The sequence below is a fragment of the Vigna unguiculata genome, chromosome 1 (assembly GCF_037176805.1).
Source record: "Vigna unguiculata cultivar grain cowpea cultivar isolate G323 ecotype 2 chromosome 1, ASM3717680v1, whole genome shotgun sequence".
NCBI lineage: Eukaryota > Viridiplantae > Streptophyta > Magnoliopsida > Fabales > Fabaceae > Vigna > Vigna unguiculata.
Window position 1 is genome coordinate 48,618,284 of NC_140792.1, and position 20,642 is coordinate 48,638,925.

Genomic DNA, 20,642 nt, shown 5'->3' on the forward strand with positions numbered 1-20,642 from the left:
ATTAAATAAAATCTATTAAATAATATAGTATTTACTAAAAGTTTCACCAATATAATTATATATTAATTTGGACATAATATCTAAATAATTTTGTTTGTTGCTAGTAAATGGCCCTTTAAAATAAAACATAACGGTTAAAAACTCTAGGGCATGTTTTCTGCAACAACTTTCTAGTTTTATTCTTTAATGAAGTGATTTAGTTTAAATTGTGTTAATGTTGTTTCAAGTATGAAATAAATCATGTTTAACTTTTTTATTTTTATATTTTAAAACCTTAATTTTAAATTTTATTATGTCTGTATTTAAATTTTTGTAAAATAATACTTTAGTATATATACACACACTAAAAATAATCATAACATCATTGGAGAGGATAATCATAAAATTGAACCTAATTTTACTAATGTAAATACAATCTACTTTTTACTTTCTATATACTCTAAGATTTAGAAAATTCTCTTTTATCATTTTTCACTAATAACATGGCATTCTATTAGATGTTTAAAGCTGAGATGGATATACATGTAGAACACTAGTACTTCCACAACCTTCTCCAAGTGTTTTTTAGCCATGGTCCCTTCAAACCTCACGAGCTCTTCTACCAGAAATGGCTTCTCTAGTTACTAATTGAATCCCCCTTACCCACAAATCAGCCATTTCAACCCCACCTTCACACACAAAATGTACCTGTTTACCTTTTGTAGTAACAACATAGAACAATCCTGGTTCCTCAACATCAAACTTCCTCCTACGATTCCATCGAAACTTCTCACTAGGTCCAACCTCAGCCTCTTTACAAATCACATTTCTCTTACTTGATTTTCCCCAACGTAAGATTCCAGCAGCACCAATCATCTGTAGCAACTTACCATGAGGTGAACCTTTGCCACACTTTGTATGCTTCTTCACACCAGCTCCACCCAAGACCAGTTTTCTAGCTAGCTCATCCAAAATCACACGTTCAGCATCATTTCCTGCACCATTTTCTCTGGAAAGTGAAAGGGCTGTCTCATGTCTCTCGTTCTCAATATCACATTCGGCTCCATGTGAGATCAAAAGCTCACACATTTCACCATGGCACCCTCTTGCTGCTAACATCAAAGGGGTGTATCCTTCACCATCAAAAGCGTTTACATCGTACCCTTCTTTTAGTAGTTTGTGAACAATGTTTGTGTCTCCGTAGCATGCTGCACGGTGGAGAGGGTTTGCCTCAATTGAACCATCGTCTACCCTTTTGAGTGCATATTCAAGCATCACCTTGTGGAACACTTCACTATTTTGGCTCACATCTACGAGGTTAAGTGCCGTCAAACCATACTTGTTTTTAAGCGTAGTCACGTCAGCCCCTGCATAAAGAAGCAACTTGAAAGCCTCCACGTTACACACTACTGCAGCTATCATAGCAGCAGAAAATCCATTTGCATTTTGCTCATTCAGATTCATGTTCCCATTTTCAATGAGTTTCTTCAAGCCCTCTATGTCATTTGCACGAGTTGCAAATAACAAAGCGGAGAATCTAGCGGCATTGCTTGATTTAACAACCTTCCCGGCTCTGATTATGTCTGATATCACTTTATGGTAGACTTTAGTCCACTGGACAAAGTTTGCAATTGAAGTTGCACAGTGATCAGATGAATTTACAATTCCCAAATCAGCACCTGCTGATGCTAACACCCCAAGGCACTTCTCATGTTTGTTCCTTGTGCAGATCATCAGTGCTGTATCTCCACATTTTGTCTGGGAATCCAAGTTACAGCCACCATTAATCAGGCACTGAAGAATGTTGCATGATCCAACCCGTGCAGCAATGTGAAGAGGGTGCTCCTTGGTTTCTTCAGTGGTTTTCACAGTCACTTCTGCATCAGCACCGTTGTTTAGAAGAATATTTACAGCTTTTTCGTTGTTACAAATGACAGCATGGTGCAAGAGACTCCTCCCAATGTGTAAGCTATTAGGTGAGAGATGGCAGAGCAGCATATGCAATATAGCACCGGTGGATTCAAAATACTCCACGGCACACCAAGTGATTGGATAAGCCTCAGCTAGTCCAACACCTACACGAAATTCTTCTCCTGTATCTGTGTCCCAGGACCATGCCCCCAGTTTGACCTTCATGTCAAGCCTCACTCCAACCTGTTTCCAAAAGTATGAATTATCATGATCATACAATAGAAAATAAGTGTACTTGATGCCAAAATATGACCAACACAATTAGATTTGTATAAAGATCGGTAGATTATATAATCAATTGAACCAGTTGCAGAACCATCATAATATCCCATATGGTAGCAGTAAAAGGTGATGCTTTTAATTATGCTCTTTTCATTTTCATATGACAGAGCAATTCGGTAAAATTGCCAGTGATGAATACATTTTGACCATACAAGGGTCTCTCAATCCATTTCAAAGCTAACAGACATCAAACATGGATGAAGTTTTCTGACATTGTAACGACACAACCAATATTAAAATAATAAAAAAGACTTGTTAATCAACACCATTATTGCTTTCAGAACCAGACATGTTTTTTCCATGTGAAGGTTACTTATGCAAGTCAGAGAATCCCACCTGCAACAGTAATCTAACAACATCAATCTGCCTGCTGACCACAGCAGCAAATAATGCATTGCAATCAACATTAGCATGAAGAAATGGCTTTGAAGATTGAAGCAAAGTCCTATCAATTGCATTGGCATCCACTCCATGCTGCCAACATATAGAACAGTGTCATTCAATAATCAAATATAATCTTTTGCATACATGAGGAGCTACATTACCACATCGATTATTCAGAAAAGAACACACTACACAATCCATATTATTATCAAGCAGAATGGTGTTACCTTGATGAGTACATCAACAACCTCAACGAAGCCTCTGCAACAGGCAGAGACAAGGGCATGAACTGCAACCTGAGGACGAATCATGTTGGATTGCATGAGTAATTCAACAAATCTGGCCCTCCCCAAATAGCTTGCTTCCATTAGAGCCTCCTCGCATGCAAGTTGTGATGCCCCAGCATTGATAAGGACCTCCAACACTTTTAGATGCCCTTCTCTCACTGACGCTGTTGTGGCATAGCCCCGGAACATTCTCATATTTACATTAGCTCCAACATTCTATCACATGAAAACATCAAAACTAAGTTTATTACGAACGACATAACAAAACTTAAAGCGTGTCTCTTCTTGTTTCATCCACATGAAAAAGATCTACCACATGAGCTACATGAATAAATACTTTCTACTATTACTAGCTTGATTTGCTTATCAGGGTTTTAGAAGGAGATTGAATTGAACACTCTGAGATGAAACATCTCGTTCCCATTCTGTTGCCTCTAATCTCTCTCCCGGTGCACTATTCTATTCCATAGATTGCTGATAAGATCTAATGTAAGGGGACAAGAAAAGACTTCAAACTGCATCATCACTAACCAACCAAGATGTCATGGACTAACTTAAAAACTGTAAGATACAATCTACTATCAAACACATGACACCACAACTAATATTTTAGAACTTTTCTGTGATGTCAGTGTATACAAATATTCCAGAGTTCAAAAGCAAATTTATGGAAAATAAATAGACAAATTAAGGATATTGTTCCAACATCGCCCTTAGAGTAATGCCAGACAAGATGTACGACATATATTGATGAATATCTCATAACAACATTTAAATGTGTTTTGGTTCAAAAAGTTTAAATGGAGTTTAGCGTTAGATAACAAGATCAAATTTGAGAGCTGACCTGTTATCCGAAAGAATAAGGATGAAAGATACTCCCAACGTAGATAAAAAAAAACGTCAAAATCAACCGAACCCACAGTTTTGCATTTCTTTAACAAAATTAATGACATTTTGTACAAAAGTTTAATTTTGCTAACCTAATTAATGTTTCATGCGTAAATTTCACATTTGACATCGCAAATGACTCCTTCGACTTTCAAATTTCGCGAAAAGCATATTCAACGGTGCGACTCTATGCACTAACACTAATAGGGCAAAAGAATTTACTCTATCATCCATCACGTAAATTAATACAAATCATATTTTTCTAATAAATAAATAATCAATAGTACAAAAATTTCTTCAAACATAATACATAATAACTAAATTTATCCAGACCCTACGGAATAGTCACATGCCTCCATGTGACTACAAAAATTAAGAAATGAATGGAGAATTATATATATTATATATACATATGCATATATATATATATATATATATATATATATATATATATATATATATATATATATATATATAATAAACAAACGTTTTAAGTTTTAAAAAACTAAGATAAATTAGGTGTACACTATATTTTGAGCCTTATTGAGGGCTGAATGCATTAACCGCCAAAGGAATTCTTCTTTTACCCTTTTTCAACACATGCATGAAAACGAATGGTTACTTTCTTATCTAACTTGATTAGTGCAAGCTGAAATTCACTTTAAGAAATTAAATATAATTTTAGTTTCGGTTAAAGTTTTGATTTTGGGAATGTCAAAAGAAAACTATTATCTACATATTAAAATCAGTTTTCATTCCAATAAAATAATATATTTTTATTTAATTTTTTTTATAAAAAAACATTAACCTAAATCTGAAATATGTTTTTTTTTTCTTTTTAACATTTATTTTAAAATAAATAAAATAATAAAATTTAGGAATGTCACGTGATACTGCAAACGCCACTTTGTCTAACCTGGCATTGTGATTTTGTTCAGCACAAAAGTTAACGAGAAAAATATTATAATAAAAACTAAAAAAAAAAAAAACAAGTTGGTTTTAGTTCATAATTTCACAAAGAAAATCCAAAAGCTTTTCTAACAAAAATCAAAAATCAAAAAATAAAATTATCTATGCTCTTAATTTGGCTTGGTTGCGAAAATTGAAAAACTGGTAAATAAATTAAACGGAAACAAAACGAAAACAAATCGCCGGCATTAGCACTTCCAATCTCACATAACGCAAAAGAAGGCACTGAAGTATCAACAAAAACAACAGCGAATATTTGCAAATACCAAAAGTGAAAGCACAATAAAACTTCGCCACGATTTTCAGAATCGCGTTTCGAGAAAACAAAACAAAACAAAAGGACTGTCGGAACACCTTCATTTGGTTGTGTCGAATGCTTCGACGTCGTTTTAAGAAACGTATCACAACAAAACACAATGAAAACAGCATCGAGAAGCGTTACCAGAAGCTTCCGAAGAAGTGTCAAATTCCCTGTGTGCGCGGCCAGGAACAGAGCGGTGAGCTCGGTCTTGAACTCCTCGTACGCCGAGTTAACTCGGTGAGGCGACTCGTCCTGCAGCACGATCTCCGTCGTTTTGGACTTAAACGACACCGTTCCGACAAAGTTAACGTCGACAGAGGGATTGGCGACACAGTCAAACGCAGCGTCGGTGTCGCCGTAATACGCCGCTTCTACGAGACGCTGCGAAAGCTCCGTTTCATAATCAACGGGAAAAACCTGTCTCCGAAGGCCCGAACCAGAATTTGCCAACACCATCATTTCCTTCTTTGTTCTTTTCCTCGGAACCTACGAATTTTCGTGTTTTGTTTTGTGAATGAATGTTGTTACTTGCTGTAACCAGGTACAGAGCAGGGACTGCATGTTTTTATATGCAAAAGAAACGTTTCGTTTTACTTTTAGGAAACTCTGTTTCACTATCTGAATAAATAAATAATTTTTTAATTTAATTAAATAAATCAATTACAGTTTGTGTTTTGGCTCGGTGTGGTTGAAATATTTTGACGTAGTTATGGGAAAATTATTTGGTAATTGGTTGTTGCAGCTACAATTTTATCCCATTCTCATTATTTGCGATTGGTATACCGGTTTTAAATCAATGTGGAGGCTAATCAGAGTTTAAAGAAATATTTATTATTATTAGAAAATATAATTACCGATTTGATATCCAAATTTTTTTTAGTTAAGTTGGCATTGTTAGCTCCAATTTAATGAAAATGATCAAATTAAATTTTTTAGATAAATGAATACTAAATTGAACAAACAAAAAATATAGAGATCAAATCGAACTTAACCAAAAAATTAGAATAACAAATAAGTAATTATACTTTATTATTATTATTATTATTATTATTAATTAACATATTTTATATGTACTATGTTTTGCTTAATATGATGTTTTTTTAGAAAATAATTGCTTATTTTAATTGTTATTTTATCAAATTAATAATGTATTAATTTTGTGTTGAACTACCTTAATCCATGATTAATTCATTAAAAGTAAATAAGTAATTAATCACATAAATTAATTTCATTTCTTAATACATGTGTCAAAATTTTAAACATGATATAAATAAGGTGGAATAGAAGGTATATGAATGTATATATTGCTGATAAATAATTATAATGAACGAGTTTTTCCTTTATCATTTTGCGTGATTAATTTTTTTTTCATAACTTTCTTTATTATTTCGTGATTTGATTGTTCTGAATTTATTTCAAGCTATATACTATATTTCTAATCAATGACTTTTCTTATTAACTTTCACAATTAAGTTTACCATTAATAACAACTTTATGTTCTACAAGACTTTCAATATATATATATATATATATATATATATATATATATATATATGGGATAACAGCTGGATGCAATTTTTTAACTTTTTATCCTTTAGTAAAAAATTACGGTTTCAATTTGATATTTTAGGGTTAGTAAAAATATTTACTATATTATTAAAGTCAAATTTTTATTCTGAATAAGAAAACATAAATTACATTTATAAAATTGTGTTTAAGTGTTTTTCTATAAACTTATTGTAAAATATCAGATTTTATTTAGTTAAACAAGTGTAATGAGTGAATTACCAAAATCCAAACAAGTTCATTCCTAATAATATAAAAGGTGGGGATCTGAGCTTTAAAATATGTATTTAAAAGCTTCATTAAATTGCACATATGCATCCTCTTACAAATATAAGTAGTTAAAGTTACCATTAATGATATGTTAAACCTTATCTCATTCATATTTTATGATTTATTATTTTCCTTTTCAAATGATCATCTTTATTTGTTAGTATTTTTCTTTCTTGTAAATTTAACCATTTCAGAACTGTATTGTGCTGTCTTCATTTTCTTTTATTTATTACATAACTTTTTATATCAATAAAGAAAATGATTAATGTATTAAGACTAACATTGTCTTGATTATATTAAAGTACGTAGACAATATTACGTGTATAATATCGAAATTAAGAAAGAAGTAAATTATTAAAATTTTAGTGAAGTTGATATACACCTATTAAGGTAAGATATTCATTAGAAAAAATAGATTGACATTTTCAACCATGTTATTTATTTATTATATACTTATTATTCATATCATTTTTTCACTTTTTCAGACAGTTAAAGAAGAGAAGAGAAATGTAAAAAATAATGAGATCTACGAAGGTCTCAACCACATAAAAAGAAAAGACATAGTATCGTAAAACCATCAACTATTATAACATATTTCGTCACTTTTGAGATGTCATATAAACTATATTTATATAATTAATATTTGTTTTTTTTTTGGGAATTTTTCGATTTTCAAATTTACCTTCTATTTTTTCTATCCAACAATACTTGCAGCTTTTCTTATTTCAGAGTTCAGTTGACCATAAATTTATAAAATAGGATTTTTTAAATTGGGTTAAGTCATTAGGATAGAAGACGACATTACAAGTAAAGTCGTTATCCACCCAATCGATTTCTATATTTTTTTTAAAAAAAATAAAAAAACAAAGTCGTCCTTACACAATATCAGTGCGATCTTTGTGTGCATGAACCTGTGCCTATGAACATTAATTGTGCAGTGCAAATTGCAGCAACGCATGCCTCTGTCAGCAGTTTTGGACAAAGTAAAGTCAGTATTAAAACGGTTTCCAATATGAAATCGTCACCACTGTAGTCGATTTCTATTTAATGGCCCCATTTGACAAAAAGAAATTGAAGAGACCAATTTTTACAATTTTGACTTCAAATACATTCTCAAATACAAAAAGAAAAAAAAAGTCAATACTTGCTTTTAATTAACATAAGTTAGCCACATGGAAAAAGAATAATAAAAAATATTTCTTAACAAAAATCAATAAAGATGGAGTGAATGACTATTTTAATAAAAAAACCTTTATTTGAGAAGTATCATCCTACTATATAAATAATCAAATTATACTTATAGTCCTGCTTGGTAACAAATCACAACTTAAATTAAAGAAGAAAAAGTATTTAACATTGAATAATTAAATGGATAGAGATTATATTTTATACGCAAAAAAATGGGTATAACTACCTATATCTCTGAGTCTATTAAATTATTTTTTTAGGACAGACAAAAGTTAAAAAAAACATATATTTATTTAAAAGAGTTAAATAACTTTTTAGATTTTAAAATGTAAAATTATCCCAAATTTTGATATAATTATTAAATTTTGATTTAATTTGGTTTTCAAATTTTAGACATAAATAAATATAATCCTCTTGATCTAACTAACATTTAATTTATTTATACAATGTAATAGTTTCAACTCAAATATCAGTTTATAATGTTTAACACAATATATATATATATATATATATATATATATATATATATATATTAATTTTCTAAATTTGGATAAAAAATATATTTAAACTTGCGAAAAACTATGAACATATTTAAATATTTTTAAATTACAATGTACTCGTACATATTTTCTATTGATTTTTCTAAAGTTAATTTTTAAATTTTGAGATTTGTTTTTCTTTCGATAAGTATTTATGTCATTATATTACGAAATATTTTTATAAAATTAACCACCTTATAAGCATAATGTCAATGTATAGATAAAATAAAATAGTTTTTATTACCATATAATAAAAACTCATGATTAATGTTTCTCTATGTTTTCACTATAAAAATCAACTATTTATTTCACACATTCGTTTTGAAGTAAAAGAGAACGTAAAACTATTTATACTTTGAATACATTACTTGTTTTCTTTTAACCTATCTGGTTGATATATTATAACAAGTAATTTTTGAAATATTGAGATGATAAAAAGGAGAAAGAGATAGGTGAAAGGAGACAAGAAATGTGGATGTTTTTCCAATGCAAAGCATTTTTCAACATATGATAACACCATTTTACCATCTTCATCACCCTAACCGGATTTGGCCTGCATTTCTTTTCTAACAATGCACCACTAAATCAAATAATAAAACCCACTTAAGCTTTTGACAATGTCATTATTTTATTTTTTATCTTTCGTACAGTGATTCTGACAGTGATTAACAAATAATCTATCCACATGCCTTATTTCGTTGATTAACAACTAATATATATATTTCAATGTTTTGCTATGTTTTTAAGAGAACAATGGTGGTTTTTACTTTGTTTTGTTAAAATTAATTTTAGGTATTTTCTGGGTTTTTACTTTATAATTATTTTTAACCAGTGGAAACTCCTATGTGTTTTTCTTTTGTGAATATATTTTTGTATTTTTTATCGTAAGTGGATAGTTTAGTTTGAAAAATAATTAAACTTAAATAAATAGTCATTTAAAAGGTAAAATATTATGAAAATTATTTTAATTTTAAAATGAATACATTTAAATAAATGTTCACTTAAAAAAATTTGTGTATACGACAATCCTTCAATAAGATAATTATTTTAAGTTAAAAATGATTAAATTTAAATAAACAATATAAAAACAATAAAGTAATTAGTTTTCAAAAAATAAAATTTGAAAAACGTTTAGACAAAAATCTCATCTATTAATGATATAAATAATATTTTAAGTAAATTCATAATTTATTTTAACTTACTAATTTTAAAAAATAAATTAACTTCTCCATTGAATGTGGGCCTGATTAAATTTGATTGCATGCAATGTCCAAGCAAGGCCCATTAACATCTAAAACATTGCTAACTGAAATGTGTAGAGGCTTCTCTCTGCACCTCCAAACACTCTTTTTTTACCTCAATTTTCTTTTTATTTTTCATTTTTCCCTTCAGTTAAAATAATTAATTTTTTTCTCTTTAAACGACCCACCTCAAGTGTTTTTTTTCAAGAGATCCGGTTCTTATTTTGTTCTACAAAACTAAATATCCGGTATTTGTTTTAAAAGTTTTTTTTTTCGATATACCGAATGTCAACATTCGATATATTTTTCTTTTCATATATACAAAAGTCGATATCCAGTGTTTAATTTTGTTTTACAGATATCGACATCCAAAACTTTAATTTTTTTGAGTTATAGTATGTCATTCAATAAATATATAAAAATCATATATTAAAGAGTGCAAGATTATCTTCTTTAAACGTTAGATTGTCACCGAGGTGTATTCACTTGAGGGGGTTGATTTAAAGGAGAAAGATAATGAATTTGAGTTGATTAGATCATGAATTTTTTGTTGTTTACTTGAAGAGAGTTAGAGGTGAAAGTGAGTAAATTTAAGAGTAAAGTTTATGACTGATTGAATTGATTTGATTAATTAAAGATTAAGTTTAATGAAAAGAAAAATAGATTATCAAATTACCCTTGATTTTAAAAGTAGTATAAAATTAAAATGAGAAAAATTACAATTATTTTAAAAGAAGTATTTAAATGAATAAATTAAAATAACATATTTTAATAATAAAATATCTATAAAAAAAATAAAATTAATAATTACTTTTTGAACTTTATTTTCTTATAATAATTTTTAAATTTTTGATATTAATTGTTTTTTTTAAATATCTTTCTAAAAGTTAACCTGTGTTGTGTTGCAGTATCAGATGGCAGCATGAAGACAACACTTTAGGCTACACGTGAATTACTTCCATAAAAATCAACACGAAAACAAAAAAAAAAAATTAATGGAGGATATAATCGTAATGTGACTGATATAATCTTCAAATCTTTTCCAAAAAAAAATTAATGGATAATATAATCGATAATGTGACTGATATCATCTTCAAATCTTCATGAGAGAGGATGAAAATATAAATTAATCCCTCTATTTCTTTTTTTTCTCCGTCCCTCTAATCCATTAAAGTGAACAGACCCTCAAGTTCACAAGTAATGGTGTGTGACTTCGAATTTTAGCGGGTCATATATGCACATTTTGTATTCATGGTATTCAGAAATTATGTGAGACAACATTATCATCATGTCACTCCATATCATATAAATTGACTAATAACTCTATCATTCATAGTATTCATTGTATGATGTAGAATTTCAATTAGTTTCCACAAAAGACATTCATATATAATAATATGTGCACATTCTCAACAGTTAGAGCAAGCATGAAGAATATCAAAGCTAGCTAAGACTGCACATAAGTAGAGGAACACTTCAATAATGCATCGTAGTGGCCATAACCATGATAAATAACTCCAATAGGGTTCTCCTTCCCATATTCCTCACCGTATTCAGCTATAACTTTAAGGTTACTCGAATTCTTATCCTGCATCACCACTGTTATTGGCATCCTACAACCACAACCATTATTAGAAAATTATCATAATTTGGAACTCATGCCACTTAGAAGAAATACACTTAACTGTAAAACATGTGAGGACATGAGAAGTTCAGGTTCTCCTCCCCATATGTGAGGTTTTCTCATCTGTACCGTATAGGTCTCAAAGTCACCTTCTAGAAACCTGTTTTACAAGTTAAAAACACAAAAATGCCTGCATGAAACTTCAAAATTATATACCGCTACAAGTGAAAATAAATTTATATTTTAAGGTTTTAGGTTAAGAATGATGTAAATATTTTATATAGATTAGATTGAAATCACATTTAAGTAATTTCTTCCTTTTGACTTTGTGATAAAGACGTGCATATAAGAGATTAATACTAATTTCAACTCAAAACTTAAGACGATGAGTTTAATGGTGGTAGTATTATGTTGTTTTTATCACAAAATCAACATGAAAAGATTACATAAATGTGATCTGAACCGAACTTAACCCACATATAGTATTAACTTCAATTCCAACCTAAATCTTACAACAATGGATTAATGGATATTTTTTTTATACCGTGATCAACTTTTTCATTTTTTTTCGAAACAAGACTTAAACTCATATTTGAATTCTCAAAACTTAAAACTTATATGAAGCATATGAAATTAGAAGATTCAGATGATTTATCATTTTTTACATTACTTACCACTCTGTGTCTGCCCTCCTCTTGATGAATTCATCAACAACCTACAGAAAAATAAGATTTGATGTTTTCCCAAATTGGGGTCAGAATAGATCAACGTGAAACAATCAATTTTGACGGAGGATATACATGATCACATAATTTTGAGCTGAAAACTAGTCACAAATCACAATCTATTTGCAATTTTCAGTTAGATGGGGGAGAAAACAGTACTTTGGCTCTAAGTTCATCTGCAAGTTCTTTTTGTCTACTAAGACTTGGAGATGGTTCACCTGATCTGAGGCATGCACCATACACCACAGCCCTAAACAAACATCTACCATCTCCTGGAATGCCTGCAATAATGAATATAATAAGAAAAAAAAAAATGCTGCAAGAAGTTCATCATAACAAATTTTCTATTGTAATCTTGCAGCATGCAGTGATGTATATGCATACTTTTCAAGTTCAGAGAGGTTACTCCTTTCGATTTAAAATTTGAGTGCCATGAATTACCACCTTGCAGTTACTGTGTACTAAAAAAACTACAAGTAACAAACCAACACCATAATCATTACCTTTTATTGAATGATACTTTTGTAAAAAAACTGATCAAGTATTACCGTTCAGAAGCAATTCAAGCAGAATAATAAAGTAGCAACAAAATGAAACTAGCAAAACATACGAATTATTGGGAGGTTGTTACCGAGCGATTTTTCTGTCTGTGGCATCACTTGGCAAACTAATGCCAAACCAGGTACTGCATAAATTAAGAAAAAGAATAACAGTATATTGCTGTTGTCTTTTTGAGTTTTTTGGAGTGTGGATTATCAGGCATTTCCTCCAAACTTTACTACTCCTTTTCATCTATTCTTTTGCTTGATTTGTGGCATAAATTTCAGCACCACACTGCAGAATCTGGTTCTTTTTTTCTTCTTTTTTTCCCTTTTAACTTTTTCTTTATACCCAATTCATTCTGCCAATAATCAAACGTTTCAGAAATCAATGGAACAGATTTTTTTTTTTTTTTAAAAATCCTGCATTTTGTTTTCTTTTTTGGCTGAGATCTCTTTGTGGCCGTGAAGTATTGACATTAGTGTTATTCATTGTACCGTGTGTTTAGCTTCACAATAGAATCGTCCAAATGTTGAGTTAAAGAATAGATTCTCCCTCTGTATTTGATTTTGAATTGAGACACTTTAGATAGAAAATATATATATATATATATGGAATTTTATAATTGACTTGTTTTTAGAATTAAAACTTCTAAACACTATTTACTTAATTAAAAATCAATGTTGATATTGCTCCCACAGACACACACATTGAACACTAAATCTGTTTTAGTCTAGTAATTGTAAGATCTATGTTTATTAAGGATTAATCTAATGATTTCAGGGTCGATTTCTAAAGTAGTGTTCGTTCAATAAAAATCAAATCCTACCAACGCATTAATTGTTGTTTGTAAGGTTTTTTTCTATACAAATCATTTTCCTGAGAAAAAGAAAAAGAAAATGACACGTTGGTTGTTTGAGTTGTTGCTTATTAGATAAATGCATTTTGAGTTAACATTTGAGTGTCACTGTGATGCCCGTCACGTGAAACTTCTTCAGAATCGAGTAATGATTTCAAAATTGGTGGGTGGCTCACACTAATTGCCAAATAATACAAACTCTGCAGCAAGAGATATTGAAGATGTCGCTTTGGTATTACACGTTTTGATGGAACTATCAACCAAACTGGTTGGACCCCCCAATAATTTGTGGACAAAGCTCTGCAACAGTGTGAATATTGGAATCCTATTATTCTCTATTGATAAGGAATCGGTTCTTTGGCCAACACCTTTGTTTCTTGTCTTGTGTGAAGTTCTTGTATTTTGTTCTTTATTTTGATAATTTAATAATTTAGTAATTTGTAACTTTAGGTGAAGTATAAAATGTTTCACTGAGTAATATGCCATAAAAGAATTTTCTTTTTCCGGTGAATATCAGTAGCTGATGTTTTTTATCGTGTTTTTAACTGTATAGAATTTTAGTGTAGTAATGAAAAATTTACCTTAACTTCGTCGCTAATTACCTATGCAGAAAACTGTCAGTTATTATAACTGTACATGCTTTTGCGAACAAGTCCCCACTCCATCGTCACTAATCATATTAAGGTAGTTATGCGTTTTTCTAAAAACATATATAAAACCCAATTCCCCGCCATAAATGTTTTTGTTTCTTTTAGGATTTCTGTCAACATTATGTCTTAACAGACAAAAAGAAACAAATCATTTTAGTAGTTAGAAAAAACCAAATCAAAAAGATACCTTGCAGCTGGCACACTACCAGGCGAGTAACATAACATGCAACAGCATCTATCATAAGATACTAGTTAGTTTCTTTGCACTGGTTTGTTTCTTCGACGTTAAGACATAATTCAAATTTACCTCAACTTTTAAAAGGGAAATCTAACTCACGAAGCTGGTTGAAATGCAAAAACTCTCTTTCCCCGCAAGAAGAAAAAAATGAGATCGATATTAAAAGATGGATGAGACAAAAACTCCCATAAATAACACATGCCTGTACATCTCATCTTTGGGAACCAAAAAGTAAGCAGCACCCGTGGAAACGGGTGAGAGGGTGAAAAGCAGGGCCCTAAAAGTTAAGAATCGAACAGAAATTTACATGAGACTTAACACTGGGAAACAGAATAGCTCTTGCTTTTCCAGAGAAATCTAAAAGCTTTCCCTACCACCTTTTTTCTGGATATTGATTTACATAGCGGTTTCGTTTCAGGAGGAGGCATAGAGAAATCACTACTTTCAGGTTCACATTGATTTGTGTTAACAGGTGAATGGTCCCGTTGTCGCTGCTCTCGGAAGACTGTCAAAAGTTTCTGAGCCTTTTCTCTTCCTCTTGATGTTCCATTTACCGATAATGCCACCAACGCAGGGATAACGCCTTCTTGCAGGACCATCTCACAGCATTCCTCACTCCTGTTACACAAAATTAGAAGACAAGAGGTAGCTTGCTCCTGCTCCGAGAGCTTACCGGTATCCAGCGTGGAAGCCAAGGCACTTATGAGTGCAGGAGCCAAAATCATTTGCTCTCTTCCTGGTGGAGAAACAGCCAAATTTATCAAAACAGCTAGGCATTTTTCTGTCAAAGCGCAATCACCCTGGTTTGCAAGAAGGGATTGTAGGGTTTCAATGATGCCAGATGAAAGGAGATGTGGAATGTTGGAGGACAATGTAGAAAGGTTATAGAGTGCATGGAGGGAATCTATCTTGCACTGGACTTCTGTCCTGGCGTGAAGAATCTGGATAAGGAACTGGACAGCCTGACTCGTACCAATCACGTCCTTGGCTTCTTCAAGGCAAGAAAGATTCAGATACAGGGCGGCTACACAACCATGGGAACTAGTTTTTGATATCATTTCTTCCAACAGCGACAAGATTCCTGCTGATATCATAATTTCCTTATTTCTGTCGAAAAAAGAAAAAGTGGGCAACCTTGTGTTATTAATGATTAAAAAAATAAGAGTAGACATTGAGCCAATTACATTAATTCTATTATTTCTCAGCAAACTTCATTGCGACATGCTGACTAAAGGGATTATCAATTTTCATCATACACTTGTGCACTATGCACGTCTTCTGTGTTTTTCTACTATGATAACATTTACAAACCAGAAAAAGGGATTTTTAATTTTCGAAAATAAGTTTAAAAGGTTTTTCTGGACCAATGCCACTGTATTTTACTGATATACAGGAGGTCAATCGAAAATGGCAGCAGCTGATATATGGGTTAAAGGCTATTTGAGGGCGAGAGGAGGAGCAAAAGTTCATTTTTTTGTGATACTGAAGATTTTTTAACCAAAAGAAAACAAAGCAATTATGGTATGGAATAAATGCAAGGTGTCAATTTTGAGATAACATAACTTTTAAGTTTGTAATTGCATTAAAAGCAGTTATACTTTACCATTCAATACACACCTGTTGTTATTCACAGCCAGGTTGAACAGAGCCATGGCTCCATTTTCAAGAGCCGTCGCATTCCTTTCGTGCATGGCTGATTGCAGAAACTGCATAAGTGCATCAACAAATCCATTAGCCCCCATAAAAATCCTGGCTTCCTCATCATCCCGCAGCAACAGCCTCAACTGTTCAACTATTTTGCACTTCCCCTTCCAATCGTCCCCTTCTGACAAGACTTTAAGAAAACTAAGATACCGTTCATGATCTTCCTCTTGTGCAGAAAAGTTCTCAGCTGCATTCCCCCTCATTTCCTCTGAGATACCACTCTCTTCTACAGGAACAACTTTGACACCCTTCAACTTGCAAGAGCCAACACTGTTTGCAGATCTTGAATTTGTGGATTCAGTATCTGATAACGCCAATCTCCAGTAGTTAAAATCAACAGATTCAGGAGGGCCTTCAGGAATAGGAACTCCATTATGTTCACACCAACTAGCCACAAGACCCTTCACACAGTAATTAGGAGTCAAAGAAAGATGTGAAAGTTTCTGTTGCGTCTTTGGGCAGGTCGTGTGCCCATCCCTGAACCATTTCTCGATGCAAACCCTTTCATATGTTTGCCCAGAAGCAATTATAACAGGGTCAATCATAAGTTGCAGAGATATTGGGCATCGTAACTCTTCAGGCAAAACGAGCATCTGCCCTGATTCCCTATTACTTGACTTAAAGTTAAAGGAACTAAGTTTTGAAAGCTGTCTGTCAAAGACATGACAATGACCACCAGTAATGCCATCCTCAAGAGATCTCTGAACAGTGGGAGAACAAGGCTGAGAACCCTGAGAATCATATTCATCAGAGAACTCACTTCTAAATAATTTGGAATATTTCCTCATAAGGTGTAAAAGGTAAGCAATAATTGATTCTTTCCGCTTGTCATCCTCAGCTCGAGCTCTTTCAATGAGTTTTTTAAGAGATCTTCTTTCTGCAAGTGCGGCTCTTGAAGAAGTGATTCCAATAGTAGTAGCAGCTAGATGAAAGCATTCCAGTTCACTACTGTCATTAGAGTCACTAAGCTTTCTTCCCTTTTGAAGCAATGCAATTAAATCATCCCCGACTTGCTTCTCTGATGGATCAAGTGCAAATACCGTATTTGCAAGTTCATTCACAATTTCATCAATCTGAACAAATGCCATTTAAAAAAAAAAAAAATCAAACTATGAAGATGACTTAAAAAGTGTACCATTTTGCATGTGCATGTGTTTAGATAAAAGTGTCAGAATGCTAAGAAAGCTGAATTCACAGTATTGCAAAATAACATGGCTTTTGAATATTGTGTGAATAATACGTGAAAGCTCGTAAATTAGGTTTCCCCTTGCTCAGATAATCAGAAAGCAATTAGCAGGGAAGAATAAAGGTGTTTACTTAATAGAGCCGGAATACAGGATCATGAACCCAGAATGGGGGTTACAAACATAAATATATATATATATATATATATATATATATATATATATATATATATATATATATAGAGAGAGAGAGAGAGAGAGAGAGAGAGAGAGAGAGAGAACCATATGCCATATTGTTGAAACTTCTCACCTGACAACCAATAGATTGAGGAACAATATCTTCTACCCCTTTAAGACTATCCTCAAGAGCACATTTAGCCTTTTCAAATTTTAGAAGAACAGAATCCGCGGTTATAGCCTGCATCATAAGTGAAGTTATTTATAAGATACTCCGCAAAATGTCTTACACATCAAATAACCTTCTCAACCAACATAAAATAACATGTAGGAAGAGCTAAGGTAAATTACATCTGCTTCACCCGCCAGGAGACAAAAATCAGAGAATAAAAGTGGAGTTGTACAATAATAATCTTACCAAGTAAAGTTTACTACATTCTGAGCAGTGCTGAAGAACATTCTTTGCCTTTTCTAAGGCTACATGCAATGAGCATAATGCCTGAATTCCAGATTTGCTCCTAGGCCTAGATGCTTCTAAAGAAGGAAATAATAACAATATCTTGCAGAGTATTGCAGAAAGAGAATTGCACATTTCTCCATGTAACTGCACAAGGAAAAAAATATATATTTGTTAGGTGATAGGTTACATCTCACTAAAGTCACACATTAAAACAAAATTATTCAAATGAGCTTCAAATAGTGTCTGTATCCAAAAAGAAATTGACTAATACAAAGCAATTTGTCTCCTTAGTTATACCATAGTATAAACACCTAAAACAACCTAAGTACTTGTTTTACAAGGTATTAATTTAAAAAAAAATAGCATAAGAATCCAAAACAACTTTTCAATAATCAAAGATATATCATCATACCTTGGCATCGCTTGCTGCAAAAAGATTTTCTTCAACCTCGGCAAGATCCATTATCCACATTCACTGTATAAACTTAGGTGCTAACTAACCTCAACTGTATAAATTAAGCAGGATCAAGAGGGTGAAAGAAATAAAGTTAGTAGAGTAGGATAAAAATTAATCCTAAACCAGTTTAGAATAAAAAAAAAAAAATCAGCCAAACTGCAGCAACCAACTAACTGAACATTCTACTACCAAAGTAGGTAGCAACTTCTTCAATCTTTTTATTTATACGCAAAAACCATAAAGTTTCACGCTATCTTCCTCACAAACAAATTTTAAAAAATGGTTGTTACGACTACGCATTCAATTTATGCAATGAACACGCGCCAAAGTAACCGAAAAGGATAAAGTCAAATCAGTGAGGAATTAGATTTGGTAAACCCGCTCTTAAATTTAAAATAAACAAATAACTGTCACTTTCTGTTTTCAGCATTTTCTCTGCATCCAAATAGACCACAAGACTGGTAAGATATACTAAACAGGAGAAAAGAATTTGTCGACATGACATCACCAAAAACAACACACCAACAGCTAAAATTCCACAATACACTGAATTAACACAAAATTGGAAAACACAACCACATCAATTGAACATTATTCCATCGACAGGAGAAGAGAAACGTCGATTGAAAACAAATTCAGGACGTTCAAATTTAAAATATAGATTTGTGTTTTCATAATTCCCGCAAAAACCGCGAACACACAATCACGAACTGAGATCTTCACTCGAATTGACAACACCGAGGCACCAGATCAGCTTCGGCGATAGAAATCGAAAAACATGTTAATCGTTTATATTTAATCTTCCGAAAGAGAGAGAGATTCAGAATCAGAGAGAATTAGTTAGGGTTTAGGAGAAGAGAAAGACGCACCAGAAGAAGAGGAGAGAATAGAGAGAACAAAATGAAGCATGTGAAGGCGAATAAAAACGCAGGTTCTTAGATTAGTAGAAATCGAGGATCTGTGAGCTAAGTTGGTTTTGGAGAGAGACAGGTATTGAGGTTGAAACCAAACAACAAATAGTTGGGAGGAAGAGGACAGAGGGGACAAAGGGAAAGAGGAAATGCAAACGCAGAAGAATGTGAGAGAATAGATCACACGTTACATTTCGCGATTTCCTTTCCCTTTGAACCTTAACAAACTCTGCCAAATTTTTTCATCAAAATGAAAAGTTTATATGCTTGTAGTTTTCATACTTTCGTCAATCACTACTATTTTCAACCCGAAATATGAGATATAGTTTATTTACGTTTATTAATAAATTAATTAGTTTAACTAATAATTCATTTCTAGTTATAATTTTTTTCTAAAAATAATATTAAAATTATCGGAACTAACTGTATTTTTTTTCGCTTCATCACTTTCCATTTAAATAATGATTAATATATGTGTTCGTCTAATAGTTTTATTTTCAGAATAAAAGACAATCTAAACATATATTTATTTTTCTTAAAATATTTTTAAAGATAAAATTGTGACAAAATTTAAAATTTTAAAAAATAATATTTCTGAGATAATATTTTAAGATGTCACTTAAGAAACTCAAGATCGAACGGAAATGGACATAGCTATATAATTTTTAAGAAAGATAAAGAAAAACACACACAATCACATATAAAATTGTAATACATGTTTTTCTCAAAAAATTTCATGTTATTTTTGTCTAATATTTAATAGATTTGAAATAAAATTTAAAAAAAAAAACATCTATAATCCTAAAAGTAAGACCAAAATAATGAGTACTTTAAAATATGGAGATTAAAAACATAAAAAATGAAATAGAATGATTAAAATTGTGAAATAAGAGCTAAAAGAAAATAAAAATTAAATATATTTTTTTCTTTTAACTTATTAGAATTAGTATTTTTCTAAAATATTAAATAATTTAACTCTCAATTTTGTAAACACGTGGATCTAATATTTTTAATTAAATTTTATTGAATATATTTGACATTTGAACGTCAAACAAATTTAAAAAATTTGATTTAAATAATTAAATTTATACATTTTTAAAGATAAGAGATTAAGCAAATTTAAAATTAAAAAAAATTAATTTTTATTTTTATTAAAAATTAAGAAACAAAAATCATATTTAAAAAAAAACAACTAAGATAATAATTTAATTTATTCAATATTTACGAACCAGCATAACTAAATTTTTT

General features: G+C 31.3%; 3 protein-coding genes across 4 annotated transcripts; all 3 read right to left on the bottom strand.

Annotated features, from left to right (window-relative positions):
* Positions 1-364: 364 nt before the first annotated feature.
* LOC114177670 (ankyrin) lies at positions 365-5,605 on the bottom strand. The gene is made up of 4 exons (XM_028063123.2): positions 5,203-5,605; positions 2,844-3,119; positions 2,569-2,706; positions 365-2,133 (listed from the first exon to the last, which is right to left on the bottom strand). The coding sequence occupies exons 1-4, from the start codon at positions 5,518-5,520 to the stop codon at positions 580-582; spliced, it is 2,286 nt and encodes a 761-aa protein (XP_027918924.2). The 5' UTR covers positions 5,521-5,605; the 3' UTR covers positions 365-579.
* A 5,564-nt stretch (positions 5,606-11,169) lies between these two features.
* On the bottom strand, positions 11,170-13,012 carry LOC114180516 (OVARIAN TUMOR DOMAIN-containing deubiquitinating enzyme 4-like). 2 transcript variants are annotated; one of them, XM_028066833.2, is made up of 5 exons: positions 12,846-13,012; positions 12,374-12,495; positions 12,164-12,204; positions 11,551-11,649; positions 11,170-11,478 (listed from the first exon to the last, which is right to left on the bottom strand). In XM_028066833.2, exons 1-5 carry the CDS (start codon positions 12,868-12,870, stop codon positions 11,313-11,315), a joined length of 453 nt encoding a protein of 150 aa, XP_027922634.1. In that variant the 5' UTR covers positions 12,871-13,012; the 3' UTR covers positions 11,170-11,312. The 2 variants fall into 2 exon arrangements, with proteins under 2 accessions (XP_027922634.1, XP_027922631.1); XM_028066830.2 differs by having other exon boundaries at positions 12,825-13,011.
* Positions 13,013-14,660: 1,648 nt separating this feature from the next.
* On the bottom strand, positions 14,661-19,654 carry LOC114183089 (U-box domain-containing protein 45-like). The gene is made up of 6 exons (XM_028069946.2): positions 19,353-19,654; positions 18,439-18,532; positions 17,985-18,170; positions 17,700-17,807; positions 16,119-17,278; positions 14,661-15,608 (listed from the first exon to the last, which is right to left on the bottom strand). The coding sequence occupies exons 2-6, from the start codon at positions 18,496-18,498 to the stop codon at positions 14,816-14,818; spliced, it is 2,307 nt and encodes a 768-aa protein (XP_027925747.1). The 5' UTR covers positions 18,499-18,532; positions 19,353-19,654; the 3' UTR covers positions 14,661-14,815.
* Between the last annotated feature and the right edge of the window lie 988 nt (positions 19,655-20,642).